This window comes from Eptatretus burgeri, chromosome 7 (assembly GCF_056783735.1).
Source record: "Eptatretus burgeri isolate ZD-2024b chromosome 7, Ebu_testis_v1, whole genome shotgun sequence".
In the NCBI taxonomy this organism is placed as follows: domain Eukaryota; kingdom Metazoa; phylum Chordata; class Myxini; order Myxiniformes; family Myxinidae; genus Eptatretus; species Eptatretus burgeri.
In genome coordinates this window covers 103,514,887-103,539,138 of record NC_140967.1, presented here as the reverse complement: position 1 = coordinate 103,539,138, position 24,252 = coordinate 103,514,887, and the positions used below count along the sequence as shown (strand labels likewise).

General features: G+C 43.1%; 1 protein-coding gene across 4 annotated transcripts in view; it reads left to right on the top strand.

Moving 5' to 3' along the window:
* The window catches only part of DRC1 (dynein regulatory complex subunit 1), a 77,152-nt gene that overhangs the window by 36,739 nt on the left and 16,161 nt on the right, over positions 1-24,252 (top strand). For 3 of the 4 annotated variants that reach the window (XM_085890068.1, XM_085890071.1, XM_085890069.1), the window contains exons 10-13: positions 4,955-5,089; positions 7,546-7,778; positions 11,155-11,327; positions 24,140-24,232. In XM_085890068.1, coding sequence (XP_085746194.1) covers positions 4,955-5,089; positions 7,546-7,778; positions 11,155-11,327; positions 24,140-24,232 — 634 coding nt within the window. The remainder of the gene's footprint in view (positions 1-4,954; positions 5,090-7,545; positions 7,779-11,154; positions 11,328-24,139; positions 24,233-24,252) is intronic. The other variant, XM_085890070.1, reaches the window with a different exon arrangement.

Here is a 24,252-nt window from a genome sequence, read left to right as displayed (position 1 = left end):
AGATCGTCACCTCTCCTCTCAACCAAGCTTCCACTACTCTTTCCCACACCTTCATGGTGTGGCTTAACAACTTTATCCCTCTGTAATTTCCACAGCTCTGCACATCACCCCTATTCTTGAAAATCGGAACCAGTACACTTAATCTCCACTCCTCCGGCATCCTCTCTCTTTCCAAGACTTTATTAAACAATCTGGTTAACAACCCCACTGCCATCTCTCCGAAGCACTTCCATGCCTCCACTGGTATACCATCTGGGCCAACCGCCTTTCCACTTTTCATCTTCTTCATAGCAGTCCTCACTTCATCCTTACTGATCCACCCCTCTTCCAACCTTCTCTCTCTCTCTCATTTTCTTCATTCATCAGCTCCTCAAAGTACTCCATCCACCTTCTCAACACACTCTCCTCGCTCGTCAGCACATTCCCATTTGCATCCTTTATCACCTGAACCTGCAGCACATCCTTCCCAGCTCGGTCCCTCTGTCTTGCCAATCGGTATAAATCCTTTTCCCCTTCTTTTGTCTCCAACTTCTCATACAGCTCGTCATATGCCTTTTCCTTGGACTTTGCTACCTCTCTTTTTGCCTTTCGCCACCACTCCTTGTACTCCTGCCTACTTTCTTCATCTCTCTGACTATCCCACTTCCTTTTTGCCAACCCCTTCTTCCTTGTACTTTCCTGTACTTCCTCGTTCCACCACCAAGTCTCCTTATCTTCCTTCCTTTGTCCAGATGTCACACCAAATACCTTCCGAGCTATCTCCCTCACCACTTCTGCTGTAGTTGCCCAATCATCCCACCCTTCTTTACCACCATCCAGCGCCTGTCTCACCTCCTCCCTAAATTTCACGCAACAGTCTTCCTCCTTCAGCTTCCCCCATCTGGTCCTTGGTTCAGCCCTCACTCTCTTCCTCAACCTCACCTCCAAAGTCATCGTACAGACCACCAATCGATGCTGTCGAGCTACACTCTCCCCTGTCACCACCTTACAGTCACTAATCTTTTTCAGGTTGCATCTTCTGCTTAAGATGTAATCCACCTGTGTGCACTTTCCTCCACTCTTGTATGTCACCCTGCGTTCCTCATTCTTCTTGAAATACGTATTTACCACTGCCATTTCCATTCTTTTTGCAAACTCTACCACCATTTGCCCTTCCACATTTCTCTTGTTGAGACCATACCTACTCATCACCTCCTCATCCTCTTTATTCGCTTCCCCAACATGCCCATTGAAATCTGCTCCAATCACCACTCTTTCATCCTTGGATACACTCTCCACCACTTTATCTAACTCACTCCAGAAATCTTCTTTATACTCCATCTCACACCCCATATGTGGGGAATATGCACTGATGACATTCATCATCACCCCTTCAATTTCCAACTTCACACTCCTCACTCGGTCAGACACTCTCCTCACCTCCAATACCCTCTTGACATAATCTTCCTTCAGGATTACCCCGATACCATTTCTCCTCCCATCCACACCATGGTAGAACAGTTTGAAACCACCTCCAATGCTCCTAGCCTTACTCCCCATCCACTTGGTCTCTTGTACACACAGTATATCCACCTTTCTTCTCTCCATTATATCAGCCAACTCTCGCCCTTTGCCAGTCATCGTCCCAACATTCAGAGTTCCAACTCTCACCTGCACACTTCTACCCTTCCCCCTCTCCCACTGTCTCCGGACTCGCCTTCTCCTTCGCCCAGCAGTAGCACAATTTCCACTGGTACCCTGCTGACCACCAGTACCAGTGGCGGTCGTTGGTAACCCGGGCCTCGACCGATCCGGTATGGAAATTCGTTTTGTTGTCCGCATAATGATTTGGCATAGGTTTTTACGCTGGATGCCCTTCCTGACGCAACCCTGGTCACCTCTTACGACACACAGGGATATGGTACACCTATTCTAACCGGGGCATACACCGGGCATGAGGCATACGGCAAGTACATCGTAAAATTTTTAACACGTTCAAAATTACAAGACTTACTCCACTTACTACGACGTATGATAGCGTACTTTAGCGTTCTATTCACGTATACCAAACTTACTCAAACTGTATTCGACGCATTTTTCAGAGGTCGGCAGACGCTGGCAAGATCGCCAAGGTGTGACTGCAATGTTGGCACTTCCATTTCTCCGGCGGTTATGATTTGAATCGTTGTGCGGCAGCCTTTTAATAGGCTACGCCACGTGATCGTCGGCGATACGTGCAGCGCGCTATGCATAAGTTAGACTATCGTTGGGCATAGGTTGTGAACGCCGACAACAGGCTAAACATTCGTTGGTATAAGTTATCTATAAGACAACAAAACGTTCTGTGTCCGTTACTAATATGTTATGCATACGACCAACTCATTATGAATATGTCCGAGTCTTTAAAAAAAAACATCAAAAGTTCAACGTAAGCCAGCGTTTTACATACATTTTGATACGTTACCATTGCTGGCTAAAACGTCAAGGTGTGACTGGGCCTTAGGCACTCCTGTCCCAAGCATCCTGCCAGTAACGCATTTCTCTCCCAAGCGTTCTGCCAGTAACGCATTGCTGGCCCAAGCATTCTGCCAGTAACGCATTGCTGGCCCAAGCGTTCTGCCAGTAACGCATTTCTGTCCCAAGCGTTCTGTCAGTAACGCATTTCTGTCCCAAGCGTTCTGTCAGTAACGCATTTCTGTCCCAAATGTTCTGCCTGTAACGCACTTCTGTCCCATTCATTCTGCCAGTAATGCACTTCTGTCCCAATCATTCTGCCAGTAACTCATTTCTGTCCCAAGCGTTCTGCCAGTAACGCATTTCTGTCCCAAGCGTTCTGTCAGTAACGCATTTCTGTCCCAAATGTTCTGCCTGTAACGCACTTCTGTCCCAATCATTCTGCCAGTAACTCATATATGTCCCAAGCATTCTGCCTGTAACGCATTTCTGTCCCATTCATTCTGCCAGTAATGCACTTCTGTCCCAATCATTCTGCCAGTAACTCATTTCTGTCCCAAGCGTTCTGTCAGTAATGCACTTCTGTCCCAAGAATTCTGCCAGTAACGCATTTCTGTCCCAAGCGTTCTGCCAGTAACGCACTTCTGTCCCAAGAGTTCTGCCACTTACGCACTTCTGTCCCAAGTGTTCTGCGAGTAATTCACTTCTGGTGTAACTTCCAAAATCTAGGCTTCCTGCTCACCTCCACTCATTTTCATTTCTCCTTTTCTCCCACCTGTGGAACCAACATCTTCCATGTGTACGATCTCGTACTTCCTTCCAGGGCTACGAAATATCACTATTCTCAGGTCATCCAGGCATCTGCAGTCATCTTTTCTACCCTTATCAACCCTCACAAAACCCATCCCTTCCTTTCCAGGTTATTATATTTTCTGCCTTCTCCCTCCATGTTTCTATTTCTTGTTCTATTGCTCTTTTATCGCTGATGTTTCCCTTCCTTTTCTTCGAGAACTTGAAATGTTGTGTTTGAACTTTTGTATTGAGCATTCTTCGCCTCATCCATTCCTCCTTGAAATGTGCCCCCCTAACCCTGCTATTGGGGTGGTTTCCCACTTTCCACTGTGTTCTATTCTTTTCTATTTTTTTACGTTGTTCGAGTTCTCCCATGAGGCCCAACCTTGTATCCCCAAAAAACCCCCAAGAATACACACGATCATTCAATTCTGCACCAATTGCTGCGGACTGCTATGAAACAACAAAACACTGATTCACATCACAGTAAAGGGTAAAGAACTGCACTGCAGGATAACACACACACACACACACACACACACACACACACACACACACACACACACACACACCAGGGTGCACCACGCACCATGCCGCAAGGTGTAACCAACACTAGAAAGAGCAGCAGTAGATCTAGACAATAAACTATCAAGACGAGTGCCCCAAGGCAGTGTTCTCAGCCCCATACTATTCCTAATATTCACCAACAATTTCTCTGACTCCAGAAAATACTCATTGTCTCTTTGCGGATGACTCCACCCTTTGCCGTGACATCCCTCATCCCTCAGATAGGCAGGTGGCAGCCTCTTCCCTCTATACAAACCTTGATAGAATCACAATCTGATCAAACACTTGAAATATGTCTTTCACCAGCAACCCCCTTCTGGTTACACTCCCAAAATCCAGAATCACTGCTCACCTCCACTCATTAGTTTCTCTTTTTTCCCCCACCTGTAAAACCAACTTCCACATTCTCTCCAATTTAATTATTCCCTCCAAGACAGCTGTTCACCACCATCTTGGATCATCCCCCATCCAAAACCATGATCTTTTCTACACCCGTTAAATCCCCTTCCCCCTCCCCCTCCCCCACCCACCAAGCCCACCTCCTTCCAAAATTCCAAAATTCCTTTCTGAGAGTTTTCTTATGTATCCATCTTGTCCACCCCTTACCCCTCATTCTTACCAATATCCCTTGTTTGTCAATCTCCATCTATTTTGTCCCTCGGCCTTGATGTTGGCATCCCCCCTCTCTTCCTGCTGTTCCTTTATGTTATGTTGCGTCCTTATCCATTGTGTTCTAGCGAGCCTTGGCTTTGTATACAAAATAATAACAACACGTAAATCATAATGATTTATACATACACAAACCACAGCTTCCCAATGTGTACACCATCCAATCCTCCCAACCATTATACTTTGTTGTGGTTGTTTACAGTTTCTTGTGATGTTTTTATTGTTGTTGTTTGTGTGAAACCATGCATGTTCTTTGGCTGTATCATGTTTATTTTCTGGTTGTGCGGTTCGTCATTGTGTTGGTTATCGAGTTGTGTCGAGCTACGTTTGTATTGTAGTTTGGCATGAGATGTTCATTTTTGGTAGTGCAGCGCAATTGTATATTTTGTGACGTGTTCATTTTACGGTACACGTGAGTGTGCCCGATTTTGTGTTGTAACAGTAAACGTACTTGCCTGACACGTACAAATGCAAGTACTTATCTTTTGAACAGGCAATACGACGTGTTGAATAAATTGAGGAAAACCCTGGAGAAACAGCACCACAATGTTCAGCAGGCGATCCGCGTACTCAACCACGATGTGCAACTCTTGACAGAACAGCAAGAGGACTTACAACACAAGATGAGGCAATAAGGGGTTATGATGGGGGGAAAAAAGGTTTAAAAGATGTATTAAAGTGCTCGGATGATGTGTCGAAGATATAAGTAATAAAAAACATTTTGTTTAATGTAAAATGATGGAAAAGGATGGAGGGATGGTTTGCCAAAATGTATGTAAACAAGATAGGGGTGGTCATAAGAGATGATCATGTGAAACCAGCCCTACATCTTTCTTTGAATATTGGCTGTGCCTGCAAATGACACTCACAATACCTCTCTCTCGATTTGGTTTGTGTGTGTGTGTGTGTGTGTGTGTGTGTGTGTGTGTGTGTGTGTGTGTGTGTGTGTGTGTGTGTGTGTGTGTGTGTGTGTGTGTGTGTGTGTGTGTGTGTGTGTGTGTGTGTGTGTGTGTTAGTTAATGGTTTAATATCTCACTGGTTAAATTCATACATGGACACAATCAACGTACAATCAATGCAAATGGACACACGGATGGACAGCGTACAACTATTTTTCAAAGAAAGATTTTGGGATGGCTTCACTTGATTATTTACGTATTTATAATTATTGGCATGTAGATAATTTACAACGTGCTGGAGAGTTTTATTTTGATTGCACGATTAATTAATTATCTTGTCGATTATGTGTGAAAACACTTCCCATTAAATAGTTTTCTCTCTCTATATCGAGTGCAGCCTGTGGCTGCTGGTTGCATCATTGGTTGGGACGTGGCTATGCCACTGATGTAGTGTCCCTCTTACCAGTGCGCTGATATTCATTTTGCCGACCTCGGAAGGATGACAGGCTGAGTCAACCCCCTGGTGTATTAATTCAGCGGCCCAACGGGGCTTGAACTCGGGACCCTAGGATCCCAAGCCACCACCCTAACCACTAAGCCAACACCAGGCTTCCATTAAATAGTGTTACTATTATATAATGGACAGCAATAATAACATGTACAGCAGTACGTAGTTTCTGTGCCATCCTTACACAGGAAGTCCACCACCATTCTCACATTTAGTACCACATAGAAGTATAACACTTGTTAGCTAGCAAACTGTCTGGCTCTGTTCTGGTTATTTGTTTCTGAGAACACTTGATAAATAGCAGGCAGTTATTACAAAGGTCATTAGACTTTAAGAAGAGAGTTGATTTGTTTATCTCTGGTGTGGTGTATAATTTGTGCGAAAAAACTGAAAACTGAAATTCTGAAATTTCTATGCTTGCTGCATATGTATGTATGTGTTCAAGCACACTGCACTTTTGGTACAACGCACACCGTAAAGGTCGAAAGGTTTAATGGTCTGAAAGGTCTAAGGGTCAAATTGAAAGGTCCAGATGTCGTCACGGTGCAATAATACATAGTTAATAGACGCACTAACGGGCCAATACAATGTAATAAAAAAGTTAATATAATATGAAGTACAGTACAATACAGTAGTCGCATTCAAATGGTACGTAATTAATAGATGTACTCACATGGGTCGACCTACAATTCACCGTCTTTTTCGGTTTTCTGTGTCGAGATCACTATCGTACTTCTGGCAATAACGGTTGTTGGACAGTGCATAATATTACACCATTAACCACACCTATTTAAAAAAGTGTTTTTCTGTTGTCACGACTGTCGGACTCTACGGCATTTTATGCAGTTTACCACACCCATTTAGGTGCGATTGGTCCTCGGGCAATTCGTCGACCGAGAATTAACAGGGTCTATCTGACATTTCATTCAAATTTAGAAGAAGTCCATGTAGAAGGGCAACAGAGGAAAATAAGTAAGATTATTTTATGTAACCTTTATATGTACCTGTTATGTAGCACACGATATGAAAATAAAATGTTATGAGATAGCGGCAATTCCACTTTGAATTTTTGATTTCATTTTTCTCAAACTTTAAAAAAGTGTAGTTGGACCCTGTTAATTCTCGGTCGACGAATTGTCACCATGGCTTCCCCCACAACAGGCTGATTGACGGGCATGCTCCCACCAAAGTCTTGTTCTCCTTCATATTCCTATGTGTAGTTAAGCAGTTTTGCTTACTTTTCATGGAATCCTTTTGAGTTGTGAAAATTCTGAGTAGTTATGGACCTTCCCACTATAAAATGCACTAGATTTGTGTTTAAACCAAATCCTTAGCGTAAACTAATTTGGAGTTAGGCTGTCTGAAAAGAAGAATAAGAAGAATTACAAAACGGATATTTTGAGTTGGTCAGTTTTTTGTATCTCAGCGATGCTATCCGAAGGTTCAATGAGTGTCATTTGATGTAAAATCCACCAAGACAACTGGTAGATACTTTATAGGTTGATAGGTTTGTATCTTGGTAGATTTATTTGAGGATTTGTCGTGTATTAAACCTATGGAGTGTCCGTGTCATCCCTACATAGGAATTCTAACGACTTCCTGATACGACAAAGTTGGATGATGTTTTGAGTCATCGATACACGTTCAATTATGATTCCCGACCATTTCACTTGGCAGGCACTTTGCCATCGTCGACTCAGAGAATTTCTGCAAGGCATGGCTCACAGCAGAGGAAGAGTGCCAAAGTATGGCTCATTCCACTTTAAGGGTCCATCATCTCCTCAATGAGTGGGTGCTCGGCTTGCCCTGTGTCGATGTGAAAACCTCTTGCTTAGAGAATCGCGGACCATTCGGGAAATTTGTTGTCCCATGCTCAGCCACCAGCCTCGTGCACAGACTTCTCACAACAGGTGAGATGTATGCCAGAAGCACATAACCTCACGAGATGAGTTCCAGCATTGTAAAGCCAATAGGGCGTATCACAATGATAAGTAAGGCATATGGTTAGTACAGTATAGAACAAGTAATAGCAAGCTATGAAACAGTGCACTGTGTAATGTCCAGAAAATATCATCGAATACGGTAGTACTCCATATAGAGGGATGATACGGGAAAAATACATGACCGCCCATTCAAATGTGTGCACAATGATATGCTCAGACTCTTGAAGAGTGGTCATTAGCATTTAAAAGCCATAACTTTTATTCTCGAGTGTTTTCTGAACTACCAAGACTTAAAAAGATGCCAGAATACATCACTAAAGTACCACATCGAGAGATCGCTAAGGCCTAAGTCACATTTGCCACGGCGGCCGTGAGGTCTTCAAAATCTACGGCCACTAGCAATTATACGGCGGCCACAGTATTTCCACGGTCACAAAATGTAGCAGTCACATATGTTTTTATTTTTCGGGTAGCCGCACGGCATATTTATAAATTGTGGAGAACGAAAACGTGGGGGTGCCGTACGGTCTTTGATTTGATGTCACACGGTGACCTTAGGGCGTTCCTGCGGCGGCCATATAATTTTCAAGGCAGACGCAAGGTGCCCGCAAGGTGACCGCTGGGGGGCCCTAAGGCTAATGTACGGCCAGACGGACGGTAACGAATCGGTTAATTTTTTTGTTTTTTCACCAGTTTTTTTTTTCGGCTTGTCAAATTGCTACGGCGAACGTAGAAATGAAAAAGTTATAACTCCGCGTTGTAATTCCACGGCAACCTTACGACCTGTAAAATATAGCCAAACGGCGTAGGGCCACCCTGAGGCCACCGCAGAAACTCTGCGGCCACCGCACGTTTCTGTCAATTCAGAGGGCGTACGGCCGCCGTATCCTCGCTGTAGAGCAAATGTGACTTGGGCCTTCGGTCTTAAATTGTGGAGACCGAAAACGTGGGGTTGCTGTACGGTCTTTGATTTGATGTCGCACGGTGACCTTAAGGGGGCCCTGTGGCGGCCATAGAATTTTCAAGGCAGATGCAAGGTAGCCTCAAGGTGCCTGCAAGGGGACCGCAGGGGGGCCCTAAGGCGAACGTGCGGTCAGACGGACAGTAACGAGTGGGTAATTTTTTTTTTTAACCGGTTTTTTTGTTTCGGATTTTCGAATTGCTATGGCGAACGTAGAAATGAAAAAAGTTATAACTCCGCGTTATAATTCCACGGCGACCTTACAGCCTGTAAAAGATAGCCAAATGGCGTAGGGCCACCCTGAGGGCACCGCAGAAACTCTGCAGCCACCGCACGTTTCTGTCAATTCAGAGGGCGTACGGCTGCCGTATCCTCGCCGTAGAGCAAATGTGACTTAGGCCTAAATCGCAAATTTCTTCTTCTTCTTCTTCTTCTTCTTATTTTTATTATTATTATTATTATTATTATTATTATTATTATTATTCTTATTCTTCTTCTTCCCCTCTAAAAACAATGTAAAACTGCAGCCCAACCTACCTCAATAACTCCTGAAGCCATGCTGGTGATTCCAATGCGAGGAAGTTACTTTGTCTCTGGGCTAGTGCACGCAACCTAAAATTAAAAAATATATAAAACATTAATCGTTTTATTTGGAAAATAAATTCACCGTAAATGTGGACTCAACCAAACCAGGCCAGGATTGTGGGAAGGGGAAAATGGACAGTTCCATTCCACAAGCGAAACACAACCAAATCATCCCCCAAATCAACTGATACAAGTATTAAAACAATTTAATAGCATTGATGGATTGAATCCATTCCAAAATAACAATGCATCAAACATTAAGCATTTTTTTATTTGTTTGATAATCGCATCGTTTCTCATGTGTGGTTCATCCACATAGTGGACTGAACCAAAAGCCAGGATTGAGGGGGGGGGGTAGAATGTACCATAAGCCAAATTTAATAACAAAGATGGATTTAATCAATAACAAAATATATAAAACATTAAGCATTTTATTACTTCAAAAAAATTTCAGAAACAAGAAAAACAAAAAGCATTCAAAAAATGTAGAAATCTCGAGGGATGAAATCTCAAAAAAACAATCAAACAAGGTAGAAATGACACCACATTACAATGCAAGTCTGGTGTTGGCTTAATGGTTAAGGTGGTGGGCTTGAGATCCTTGGATCCTGAGTTCAAATCCCACTTACTGTTGAATTTATACCAGGTGGGGTTGACTCTGCCTGTCATCCTTCTGAAGTCAGCAAAATGAGTGCCAGCTTGCTGTTATCCTGTGTTGGAGTGGCAACCTGTCCAGGATTATGCCCAATAGCCAAGGAGGCTGCTTAGGCAGCAGCAACGCTCTGCACAGAGTATGGTCCCGATGGATGGATTACAATGCCACAATACAACACCACAAACCTCTTATGGATTACCATCATGATATCTTTTGACATTTTGCTTTTATTGTGGGATTGTGAAGGATGAAGAATAAGAATGAAAAAAAATGACACCACATTACGATGCCAAAATACGACACCACAATCCTCATGGTTTAGCATCAAGATATCACATGGCATGTGGTTTTATATAAAATGCATAGAAAAATTTAATGTATGTTTTGGACAAGCACCCTGACTGTCTTCCACACTGTCAATACACCCTTACTCCTCACCTCATTTCAAGTCCATACCAGCAGTACAAAACCAAGGGTGGTGAAACATAACTGTATTTTACTTTAATCTAAGGCTCATGGAAGAGCTTGTACAAAAATCAAATGAAGGACGAACACACACGAAGACATCAGTGGACTTTTACACTAAATGCAGACATTCTTTGACGATGGAGAGACGTGATTGGGTCTTGTTACTTATACGTTCACTGTAACGAACATTGCACGTGGTACATGCTTGGGAGCCTTGGTAGTGCGCGGTTGGCGACACTGTCACTGATGAACAGCCACCAAGTGAGAAAACTGGTTTAGTGGCCGAGTTGGGCGTGTAGCATTGGGATTCTTATGTATGCGCTACTTGTGAATGTCTGCAGCTGTAGAGGAACCCGGGCCAGGTTTGTAACAGCAAAGGGCTTACCTTGTGTAGCTTTTATTGGTTGCTTTATGCAGCTTTCTTTGGCTGGAAGAGCATGGGTGTTGACATATATATATATATATATATATATATATATATATATATATATATATATATATATATATATATATATATATATATATATATATGTACATATACTGTATACACAAATGCATGTGTGTAATGTTGTTTTTTGGAATGTTGTGGTGTTGCCATAATTTGAAAGTCACTGACGGAGCACTCTGCTCTCACCATCATACTCATTGCTCACATTCCACCTCCACACTCTAAGGTTTGCAGAGAGAAGGTTCCACCATGAGTGCAGCCATGGGGCAGGCTGAGGATCCCAGCTCAAGTTTCAAGACAAACAAGGATGAAGTGGCTCAAGAGGAAACAGCTTCCAGTTCTGCATTAGTCTCGCCAAGGACTTTGAAACACATCCTGGAGATTCTTTGTGATGAAACGGTAAAGTAAAGCCTAACATGTATGATGCTAATCTTGTCAGCAGCAACTTGCATGTTCACAGCCATACTTGCAGCACTCATCTTTGCTTACATGATTACATGTGGCCTTACCAAGCCATATCAGTTAAAACCCAATCCCTATTTACCTTACAGTACTTGCGTGATAATTCAAACTTTTGTGTGTTCTGGAGTCACCATCATTTAAAAATTTTTTCTTCGTACAATCATTGTCCATCTTTTGTTCTGTGTTTTCAGCAAACTTTCCAGAAAAACATGCCAAAACTCAGTCTGCCTTTCCAAGAGCCTTTACCTCCAAGTTAAAAATGGAGTAACGACAAGCATGACCTTTGTGAAGACACGTTTTGATTTGCCTTCCATCTGGATATTCCCAAATTTAGTTTTCAGATACTTGATCACTCCCAAACCTTCCAGATAATATTTCCTTAATTTTGGTCACGGATCATGTCAGAGAAGACCTGATAAATTCCATTCAAACAAAATGATGCATTTGCAGTACTTGTCTTCTTTAATGACGATGAAATACTCACTATTTATGAAAATAGTTCCGCACAAGCCTCATGGCTAAACAGACCATTTTCTCCTTTAAATAAAAGATTATTTGCTAGCATACAGCAGACCAAGGCCTGCCTGTTGGCTGCAAAGCAGCTTCCCATCTGTAGTATCAAGGCCAGTTTTAACGGATAAAACAAATTGACCACAGTGACCCAAGAAATCTGTAACGCCAATTGACATACCCGTTACACCCTTGGAGAATCGTCAGGATCAGTATCGACCCAAGAACTCAGCAAGGTTGAAGGCCTTTTCTGATGATTTTGAGCATTCAAAACGGAGCCGAGGTTCCTCTTAAATTCATAAATCAGCCGTGGCTAATTACTTGCACCAATTAACATGTTGGTTTGTTCCATCACATCTGGGTTTGTTCTATCATCACCGCATGGCAGACATTTTGCCATGGCCTCCCATCGCGGATGTAGCGTGCATGGTGGCTGTACTTGAGCATGCATCTCGCTTGATGAGCCGTTCCAAGGCCATTGCTGAGGCAATGAATGATCTGTTGATTGTGGCCCTGACCACAGCGTTGCTGCGTCGGAACTGGGATGACCCACGAGAATGGCAGAATCGAGTGTAGTCACAAAAGGAGGATGTTGGGACGATGACTCAGGCCCAAGAGGACGAGCAGCAGAGCGGGTGGAGCCACACAGCGCTCGGAGTAAGCTCGCCGTTGTGACTAAAAAGTGTTCTGGGTGTTGGAGTGGGATGCACTCGGTCTCGTGTTGATATGCGGGAATGCACGGTCCTGGATCCTGAGCCGGCCGCTCCTGCTGCTTTGCGTCCCAGGTCTGTTCCCACTGCCCATTTGCAAGACTTGGGTGCACCAACCGCAGCGGTGCTTACTCTGTGCTACGTACTTGTCCTGGCGGTTCGCAGGAACTGCTCGACGTTTGCGGACATGGTGCAGGGGATCTTATCACTGCTGCCAGCGCTCCGTGTGCCCTGGCTGAGCGAGCCTTGAGCCGAGGGGACTCCAAGCTTGGACTCGTTTCACGAGTTGATTTTAGTTTTCAAAATATGTGCAATAATGAAAATATGTAGCTTTTGAAAGAGGCATAATGCTGTACTGATGTACTTTGTGAAATCTATCCATGAAAACGATCATTAAGGGCCACTGGCCTCACAAAGGTCAATATAGTTGATGATGATGATAACCGTTTTTCAAATGGCCACGTAAATACAGAAGATTCCTTGCTGCTCTGGACTAGGCTTTATAAATTACGAGCAGAACCTTCCTGATGCTTTGCTAACGGACCAATTAGTCATCCTGTTTGCCAAACATTTCTATATTGGTCACTTTGGTATAACTTTGCAGACTCAAAACAGACTGAGGGCATGGCCACATAGCCCAGGTTACCTCCCTCACAAAGTTGTATATTAATACAGACATTTGTGTTTCCCAACCCCCTACCAATTACTCCTCACCTCAACCCCCCCCCCCACATCTCCCTTGCTGTTAGAAATGTTTCCCTCACACGATATCGCCGGCTACCTCTGATTATTATTTTTCCCACTTCAACATACCCTCCATTTTGGGTGAAGCGGAGAAGGAAGGGAAAACAAATTTACCCCTGCATGGAGTGCTTTAACACCTCCCCATCCCCGTCTTCATGTCCCGCTCCTAACCCCCTCCCCCCTTTTTGTCCCCCATTCGGTCTGATGTCCCTTCCCACTAAAAATGTCCCCCATTCAATTTCTTTGTCGGAAAAAGTACGTGAACTTTTTCATTCAGGAACTGGTGACACCCCCTTGAGCAGCAATAACGTCAACCAAACGTTTTCTGTAACTCTTGATCAGTCCTGTACATCCACTTGGAGGAAGTTTGGCCCATTCCTCCTCACATAACTGCTTCAACTTAGAGATACTTGTGGCCTTTCTTACATGAACTGCACGTTTCAGGTTCTGCCACAACATTTCAATTGGATTAAGGTCTGGATTTTGACTTGACCATTCCAAAATGCAAAATCTCTTCTGCTTCAGCCATTCTGTTGTGGATTTACTTCTGTGTTTAGGATCGTTGTCGGTGTAATCGTTCCATTTCATCCCACACATGTTCTATGGGAGAAAGATCAAGTGAAACAGCTGATCAGGGAAGTGTGGGAACGTTCTGTTGTGCGATCAAGTCGGTGACCACTCGTGCGAAATGAGGGTGTGCTTTATCCTCTTGAACTGTGATGTGACATCCATGAAGCTGCAGGAATCGGAGCATGTGAGGATGGAGAACTTCATCATGGTCCCGAATACCTGTCAAATTGCCATTAATGACCTCCAGCTGAGTTCGTTGATGTGCAGTGATGCCTCCCCATACCATCACGCTTCCACCGCCGCTTCCACCCCAGACCATGACGTATGTTGCACAACACGTGTGTCAGCGTAGCATTCCCCTTCCCATCAATAAACGTGACAACAGCCATCACTACTGTCAAGATGGAACCTTGACTCCTCTGTAAAGAGGACAGCAGACCAATCTTGTCTCCTGAACCTCAGACCTGCTCCACACCAAGCTGGGCAAGCATGTCGATGACTTGGCAACAAAATCGGACGTACTACTGGTCATCGTGATCGGATGTTATGCTTGCTTAACCGCTTTCTGAGAGTTCTGGCACTGATTGGTCACAAGCCCGGGATGCTGCGAGAAGTTAAACTTGCTGACTGGAACCGAGTCCTATGGTGCCCCAACCATATATGGTTGTCCTGTCGACATTATGTCACACATGGTCACCCAGAATGTGGACAGTCTCTGATGTTGCCAGTTTGTTGATAACATCTCCAGAGTGACTGTTCGTCATTCTGAATGAACACCAAAACACCGAGCCACAACGTTTAATAGCATACACAACGTTTGAAAGCATGCTAATAGCATACAGACGTTCATTTTTTGAAAGGCGTGGTATCACGTTTAGACATCAATAAAAATGTTTTTCACAGCCGGGATGGTTCAGCGAATCGTGCTGCGTTGCAACTTGATCAATACCACGTGTGTAGCACTGTCACGTGACTCTGTACATGTGCATGGCAATTTGTGCGTGCGCCGTGCAGTGCACAGTACCCACATGCAAATTCCGGATATCCACGGTGAAACTGGGGAACATGTCAAGGCACATGTTGGATATATATATATATATATATATATATATATATATATATATATATACACATATTGTTACGGATTCGGGGGTGGGGGGGGGGGGTTCGAACGAATGCGTCAATCGGTCCGTAACCAGCTTGAGTTTTCGCACCCTACTTTCGACAGCCAAATATTACAGATTCGGCGCCACCCTAACCACCGCCGTCTCCGGGGTTATAACTCCGGCTGGTTCGGCACAATTCTCGGGTTACGCTTCTCGAATCATGATACCAAAATACACCTGTACCTTGCCAGTTGGTGGAATAGACCCCGGTTACAGATTGGTTTTGTCAGAGACCGAGCGGAGTCTACCAGTCTGTAACCATTTTGGTTTTTATATATAAATCGAGCGGATCGTTCATCGGCGTGGCACAAATTAATTCAAAGCGGCAGATTCAGACGAATCAGCCACATCGGGTAACACGACACAAGCAAAGCATCCATGACAATGTTATAATCACTCTATTACCCGTTCTTAACTTGGGAGCTACGGATTACGGGTTTCGAAGGGAACTCCAATGAGATAAACCTTAGATGACATGCAAACAAGACATGGACAGCATGCAGACAAGACACAGAGTATTTGGTGATGTTTCATGGACGAGAGGAAAGTGTCAAAGGCACAAATGTGGCTCGTGACAAGCCGATGTCCACGGATTCGAGCTCCCAAGCTCAAACACGGCGCATAGCAAGATGGCGCTCGTCCATTTGTCGCAGCCCTCACACACGCAGCCTCTGCGCGTTCTGACCCCGCGTAAGGTCGACGGCACAAGACCGTCAGATCGATGGTGGGTTTGAGCTGGTTTCGCACAAGGTCCAGCATACAAGTCCAGGCCTGGCCTGTTCACCAGACCAGGCCAAATCGAGGTGTTGGGCTCCGCAGGCTGGGTCCATGGGATTCCAAGACGTCGTCGAGCTGTGAGGTGAGTAGGGACAGTCAGAGGTTCCGTCACTGGACTCTGGATGAACCTGACGATGTCCTCCTCATTGAAGTCGATCGCCGACTCACACTAGTCGTTTCTCCTGCCTCCTTAATGAAGCAGATCGCAGACAGACATAGCCATCCCCTACCAGCAGATCACGACTCCCACTGCGCTCTCAGTTCCACCTTTCTTTTTGGCGCTCCTGCAGTTTTACCACCGCCTTCTCGAAGCTCGCCCGCCTCAAAGTCGACTACAGTTTTTCCCTTATCCTTTTCGGCGCTCCTTCACCACAAAGCCGACTGCTGACTCACAGCCAGTTTTATTCAGCCGATCGCGCCACGCCGGCGCTCAGTTTCACCACCATCTTCCCGGCCGACTGCTCGCCTCTCAGCTGACTGGCTCCTCCCTTCAGTTTCACTTCCTTCTCTAGGCCACTCCCCCTCTCAGCGCTGGGCGGGGACTATTGTCTGGAGAGAGGAAGGAAGAAGAAGAAGAACCTCTCGGTCCACCACCAATGTACCAACGATGAACAGCCTGTGACACCTCCCGACACACATGTAACATCAAATTACCGAACAACCTGGCTAAACATGCATTTAATGGGGGATCTGGGCTAATCCTATATTTAATAACACACTAAGGGCCATTTCCGCAACAATAAATATACTGCAGTCTCTGTCTCTGTCTCTGTCCGTCTCTGTCCATCTCTCTCTCTCTCTCTCTCTCTCTCTCTCTCTCTCTCTCTCTCTCTCTCTCTCTCTCTCTCTCTCTCTGTCTCTGTCTCTGTCTCTGTCTCTGTCTCTGTCTCTGTCTCTGTCTCTGTCTCTGTCTCTGTCTCTGTCTCTCTCTCTCTGTCTCTGTCTCTCTCTCTCTCTCTGTCTATCTATCTTTGTTCCTCATACACGGCCACATCTTTTAGGTGACAAACTCTAAACTTCTCGTACAAATGCAACTTTATGTGGGGGGTAACATAGGCTATGTGGCCTCATGCAGGGGTGTGGGGGAGGGCAGGGGGGCGTAAATTCTCAATGTAAATGTGTACCATGTAGTGCTACCTGGTGGTGGTGGCAGACGGTATAACAATTTCCTTTTTTACCTGGGCAAGGCTGAGGTAAAAGCACTCTTTGCACTGGTAAATTTGTTCCCCTTCCTTTTCCCTGCCCCCCCCCCCAAAAAAACGGAGCGGCCTATCAAAGTCTGTCCTCATGTGTGAGACATTTCTACCGAAAAGAGACATCAGGACGAAGTGAGGTGGGGGGGGGGGAAGTGTGGGGGAATGGGGTTTGAGGATGTGAGGGGGACTGGGGTAAGGGTGCAGGGTTAAAGCACTCTATGCATGGATAAGTTTGTCTTTCTTTCCTTCTACAAAAGTTTTGGCAAATACGACGACAAACTGGTCCATCAGTGAAGCGTGTATGTGTGTGAACATGTGGAATATGACGAGCACTCCACCGATCCCCATTGGACAACAGTCCACACCAAAGCATTACCTCCAACACAGAGGCCTCATACAGTGACTGTCAAACAAACAAAGATTATATGGTCCTTATCAGTGAAACATCAAACAGAACCACCAATCCAGATTTCAGACTTTTCAGACAGGATGGTATACCAATAAATATCTAACCAACGATGACAACATTCGTTGTTTATACATCAGACGCACCTCCTGACTGTTACGGTGAGCATCGCCACGGATTATGTCTCACACGGTAAAACCGCATAATCCGCACAGAACAACCATCCGTCTGCCACCCAGTCGATTGTTCCTGCTAATGCAAACCATTAAACCAGAACACACATGATGTGATCGGTGGGAAAATCGAAACATGTGGAGTGTGACGAGCACTCCGCCGATCCCCATTGGACACAGTCCACACCAATCGCTTGGGAACAATCCGACTTGATAATGGTGACATGACATAAGCATCATGAGTATCACATCGCCTCAAACACCATATAGATTCCCTGGGCAGACTCGGGTCTGTTTTGAAGACCAAGATTTTAAAGGTCACAAATAAAGGACGGTGGAGCGGTCAGCCAACGTTTTCACCCTTTTTGGGGCACATCAGGACAATACACAACACAATCGTTTCTTTGTGACCATGAAACCATATTTGGTTAAATATTGAAATACACACACCCCCAGCTTGGTCAAGCAGCAAGGCACAGATCGCATCCCATAACAGCCAAAACTGCACAGACTGTGAGCAACAATAGTCGTCTGTCACACAAACATGTTATATAAAGTGCCTTTAGAAAGTATTCACACCCCTTGACTTTTGTACACCGCTACTTCCAAATTCCATATACAGGGGATGCATGACGTCATCGCCAGGTGCCGAAGGAAGGGAGTACTCAGTTTTTTACTCCATTTGTTTATTAATTGCCGGAATCCTTTGGATTTCAGTAATTATGTTGGTCGGTTGTATGTGTCATTCTGTGCATCTGTCTGTCTGTCTGTTTGTTTATGTTTGTTTACCCTGTGGCAGCCACACCGTTTCAGCGATCATGACCAAACTGGGTACAGACATCAGCCATGGTCCAACTTAGACACTTGTCGTTTTTGGTGAATCTCGGGCGGTCAAGGTCAAGGTCACCGAAAAACCGAAATTCTTATTTTCGCAATAACGTCCGCTAAAATGGTCGTATTGACTTCAAACCAAATCCAAAATGTGCATCTTCCAATACTGCATCCAACCATATGTCTCATTGGAGTGTCACACCAACACCCTTCTTAGCGGTTGGGGGTCGAATGTCAGGGGGGTCGGGTCAAAAATTTCAAATTGCAATAAAAACGCCATTTCAAGTCCGATTGACTTCCAAGTTATGATCATGACCAAACTAAGTGCTATAACTCATTAAACAGTAGCACTATCGACTTATAAGAACCAAATTGATTTCCAGGTTTTTGTTTTTTCAGAGATCATGGAAATATGACAAAGTTATTTCGGCAATTCCTTGCTCAACGAGCAATTTCATTTGTTCGTTTGTTTGTCTGGGCGATATGTCAGCCACCCTTTGAGCTTGGAAGCTGAAATTTGGGGACAAAAGTGAAGATGCGCTTTGGCAAAAACGGTATTTTAATTTTTTTTTATTAAACAATTAATTGATTAATTACTTAATTAGTATCGATTTCTTAATTACTTATTTATTTTATTTCTCATCTTGGCAACATCTCGGGCACCTTTTGAGCTCGGAAGCTGATATTTGAACATGACGGTGAACAAGTGATTTGGCTTTAAAGAGTATTTTTGATTTATTGATCCATCCATTATTTTCTTTCTTCCTTTCTGGGCAATATCTCAGCCATCCTATGAGCTCGGAAGCTGAAATTTGGGGACAAGTGAAGATGTGGTTTATTTTTTATTTTTTGATTCATCAATTAATTGATTAATTACTTAGTTATTATCGATTATTTATTTATTTATTTTATTTCCCATCTGGGAAATATCTCAGCCACCTTTTGAGCTCGGAAGCTGATATTTCGACACGACAGTGAACAAATGATTTGGTTGTAAAGGGTATTTTCATTGAATTGATTAATTGATTAATTACTTTCTTTCTTCCATGTCTGGGTGATATCTCAGCCATCTTTGAGCTAGGAAGCTGAAATTGGGGGACAAAAGTATTTATTATTTTTGAATAATTAATTCATTAATTATATAATTATTAGGGATTTATTAATTACCTATTTATTTTATTTCTCATCATGGCAATATCATAGGCACCTTTTGAGCTAGGAAGCTGATATTTGGACATGGCAGTGAACATGTGATTTGGCTATAAAGAGTATTTTTGATTAATTGATTAATCAAGTAATTATTTCATTTTTCAATTAATTACGTAATTTTAAAAAAGTTACGGATTCGGATGAAACAGTGGTAGTTTTGGTCTGCTATTATTAGCCAATTGATTGAGAAATTAATTATTTCACCATTAATATTTATTTATTTCAATTATGCAATTAATCAATCAATTATTGCACACCGCTCGCTCCCAATTCCAACTTCATGGTGCTGCAAGGTGGCATCGCCGTCGTGCCCCAGTGATGTCGAGGACTTGAGGATTGTTATTTATTTATTTGGCATGTGGGCGGTGTATTTGAATGCACCGCTACTCATTTTACATTTTGTGGTGTTACAGCCTGAATTTAAAATGGATTAAATTTTTAAAAATTGGTTAGCAATCCACACAAAATACCCTGTAATGTCAAAGTGAAAACATGTTTTTCAAAATTTTTACAAATCAATTAAAAATGAAAAGCTGAAATGTCTTGCATCAGTCAATAAGTATTCAACCCCCTGAGTCAATACTTTGTGGAAGTGTATTTGGCGGCGATTACAGCTTCGAGTCTTCTTGGGGATGTCTGTATCCGCTTTGCACATCTGGATTTGGGGATTTTCTCCCATTCTTCTTTGCAGATTTGCTCAAGGTCTGTCAAGTTGGATGGGGGAGAATCAGTGAACAGCAATTTTCAAGTCGTTCCACAGCTTCTCAATGGGATTCAAGTCTGGGCTTTGGCTGGGCCAGCCAAGGACTTTCACGTTCTCATTCTGAAGCCATTCCAGTGTTGCTTTGACTGTATGCTTGGGGGCATTGTCCTGTTGGAATGTAAATTTTCAGTGCAGTCTAAGGCCTTTTGCACTCTGAAGCAGGTTATCCTCAAGGATTTGCCTGTATTTGGCTCCATTCATTATTCCCTCAATCCTTACAAGTTTCCCAGTCCCTGCCACTGAAAAGCATCCCCATCGCATGATGGTGCCACCACCATGCTTCATAGTACGGATGGTTTTAGATGGGTGATGAGCTGTGATCGGTTTCCGGCAGACGTCGCGTTATGCATTCAGGCCAAAGAGTTCAATTTTAGTTTCATCAGACCACAGAATCTTTTGCCTCATGCTCAGTTTTTCATGTGCCTTTTTGAAAATTCCAGGTGTGGTGTCAGGTGCCTTTTTCTCAGGAGTGGCTTCCGTCTGGCCACTCTCCCATAAAGCCTAGGATATGTGAAGTGCTGCACAGTGTTGTCCTTCCGGAAGGTTCTCCCATCTCAGCCAAGGAACTCTGAAGACACTTCTACAAAGTATTGCATCAGGGGGTTGAATTAATTCACCCACTAAATTAAATTAATTGGAGAAGATAAAATTAGGAGAAGGTATAGATCTGGGGAAGGATATGAAGCAATTTCTCATGTTGAAAATTCTCAAGAGCACAGTGAGCTCCATCATTATCTCCACCACCGAAGTTGGAAGGAGGTTAGTTTTTCACCACTATCTCTGTGTTTGTGTGCAGGATACCTCAAAAAGTTATGAATGGATTCAGGTGAAATTTGGTGGACTGGTTGGGTGTGTGACAAGGAAGAACTGATTAGATTTTGGTGAAGATCCAGATCCGACTACTAGAATTTAGTGGGGACGTAGTTTAATTTAGTGGATGAAACATGCTCTCGCTCTCGTTCCTGGATGAGACATTTTCTTGGACTTCTACGGACAGTTCCTTGGACTTCATGGTAGAGTTTCTGCTGTGATATGCACTATCAACTATGGGACCTTATATAGATAGAAACGTGTTTCTTTCTAAATCATGTCCAATCAATTGAATTGCTCACAGGTGGACTCCAATCAAGTTGTAGAGATATCTTAAGGATAATCAAAGAAATTCGATTCACCTGCACTTAATTTAGAGTGTCATCGCAAAAGAGTTGAATAGCGACTGAAAACATTTCAACAGCTTTTCATTTTCAATTGATTTGTAAAAATTTCTAAAAATGTGTCGTCATTTTGTCATTATGGGGTATTTTGTGTAGATCGGTGATGAAAAATTTAAATTTAATCCATTTTAAATTCAGGCTGTAACAACAAAATGTGAGAAAAGTCGAGGGGTGTGAATACTTTCTGAAGGCACTGTATAAACAGGATGCCCCTTGAATAGGTACCCATTTTAGCTCACCTGTAACATAGTTCAGGTGAGGTAATAGCATCATGCGGTGTCCGTCAGTCAGGCAGTTGTTACGTAAACACTCGGAACCTCTCCGAAATTACACACAATTTTGATGAAACTTCACCACAATCTTCATCACCCGTGATGTACGAAAGTTTGTTCACGGCATAAAAAAACAGTGTCAAAGGGGGTGTATGGGGGGGGGGTGATGAGGTCACAGTGGGTCCAGATTTGACCTCCCCCCAAAAGGTATGTGCTCTCTGATTTCGAAGAAACTTGACTACAACCTTCCTCCCTTCCTCACCTGTGATGGTAAAACTAATATTTGAATAGTGTATTCAATAAATGAATTTTGAAGGACAAAGGCCTCCTGATGCTATAGAAATCCCATCCAAACATTACACATTAAGAAGGTCAATCTAAAAGGTTAAAGGTCAACGGGCAACAAGCATACACCCACAACTTTAATTAGTGAATACAACAAGCAATACAAACTTTCCAGTTGAATGTGAAACAATTGGAGTAATGTTTAGTGCTCAACATGCCAACCTATTCTTTTTATACACATCTGGAAATGGGTACCCTACCATGGTGCACTCTGGGGAAAAAAAAAATGGAAGGTGGAGTACGAAGCAAAACTTAAAATATTACTCAAACTGTTCCATATGAGTTTAAACTGGAAAGTTGTGTACACTTGTATTCTATAAATAAATACCGATTTAAGGGACAACACCCTGTAGTTAGGTTGATAAATTAAATATTTTTGGCTTGTCTTGGTCTATTGTGACGTTTTTGTCAAACGTTTTGAACATCCCAGTAGTGTTTACCTTTGTCATGAAGTTATAATTTATTCGTCATTTTTTTTTTCACCTTCTTTTGGTATGAGACCTTTCTCAAGAGAAATGTCCATGGACTGATGCTTAAAATGCTAAGCTTGTACACTTCCCCTTGGGTTGGCTGTTTTATTTTTAAACCTTCCCCAAAAGCATGGGGTGAGGTTTATAGCTATTGTATGGTTTGTTTATACAATTAGTGCCCCCAATTTTTAATGGTACCACAGAGTTTCTTAGACCCCGAGGAGTACTAAACTGCCATTTAGGGTATTTATTTTTCCTTTCTTCCTGCACTCCCAATTTCCGAAATGTCCGATCTGCATCTCAGAGCCAGCTGGGACTTTCGGAATGAAATTTTGCATCAACAAGGCGAATAAAAAGTATGCGGGGTTGACATACATTTTTTTTACCTTAACCTAATTAGTCATGACCCAATTAGACATTTCAACATGTTTCACCAAAACTTGATGGGTTTGTCTGATCAGAACAAAATTGCCCTGTCAAGATAACCCCGAGTAAGCAGCATTTACATTTAATTTACATCGTAGCCCTTCAGGTTAAAGGTCAAGGTCAAATAGCGGTCTAAAAATAAATAAACAAACAAACAAAAAACGCTTTTTTTTGCCAATGTGGAATCTCAGACAGCTTGGCCTTCCAAGATGTCCTTGCATCATAATAGTGTACCTGTACTGAAGTTGTGCACCTGATATTTGATTAGTGTCCTTGACCTTGACTTTGATTGTGACCTAATTAACCCCAAAAAACTTTTTGATCACAACTTCAATAATTTTCGTCTGATTTTCATGACGTTGAGTTTCCTAGATAGATTGTAGATGGACACATTTTCTTAATTTACACTCTGTTCCTAAATATTGAAGGTCAAGGTCATATCGCAGTCCGAAAAAAAAAAAAATACCATCAATGGATTGCAGGCCAAGTTGCGGAAGATTGCCAAGGGTAAGCCTCCCCCGGTTGCGAAGGCTTACCTTTGGCGATCGCTTTGTGATCACAGATATCTAGTTTTAAATGGTTATCTTAGACTTGTGGTGGAACTTGTACACAAATCATATGCAAGGCAAAGACATTAGTAGACAATGGACAAATCAACTTAGTATTTGGGATTTGAACTTATCAGCTCAATATCATGAATTAATCAGGCATATTCTCACACCAAGCATGGTTGTTATATTTGGAGAGATCTCTTAGTCCACTTTTCAAAGCCATTGGGTGACATATTTCAAGTAATTAGTAGTACAAATCATGATGATTATCTTTATATCTGGAACTGTAATACCAGCAATAGATAAATGACTACTTTTGTTTTAATTCAAAACCATCTATTTACAGATACTGTTCACCTTCTCATGGAATGTATCAATGTGATCTTGTTCTCTTTCTCTTTTCCATGGCTCCACAGCAGGAATTCCTTGTGGATAGCAAATTACTAGGATTGCTGGCACCTCTCCCTCATACACAGCAGTGCCTCCTGAAGTTGGACACTATTTTCAAGGCAAGTCCCTCTTACTCACC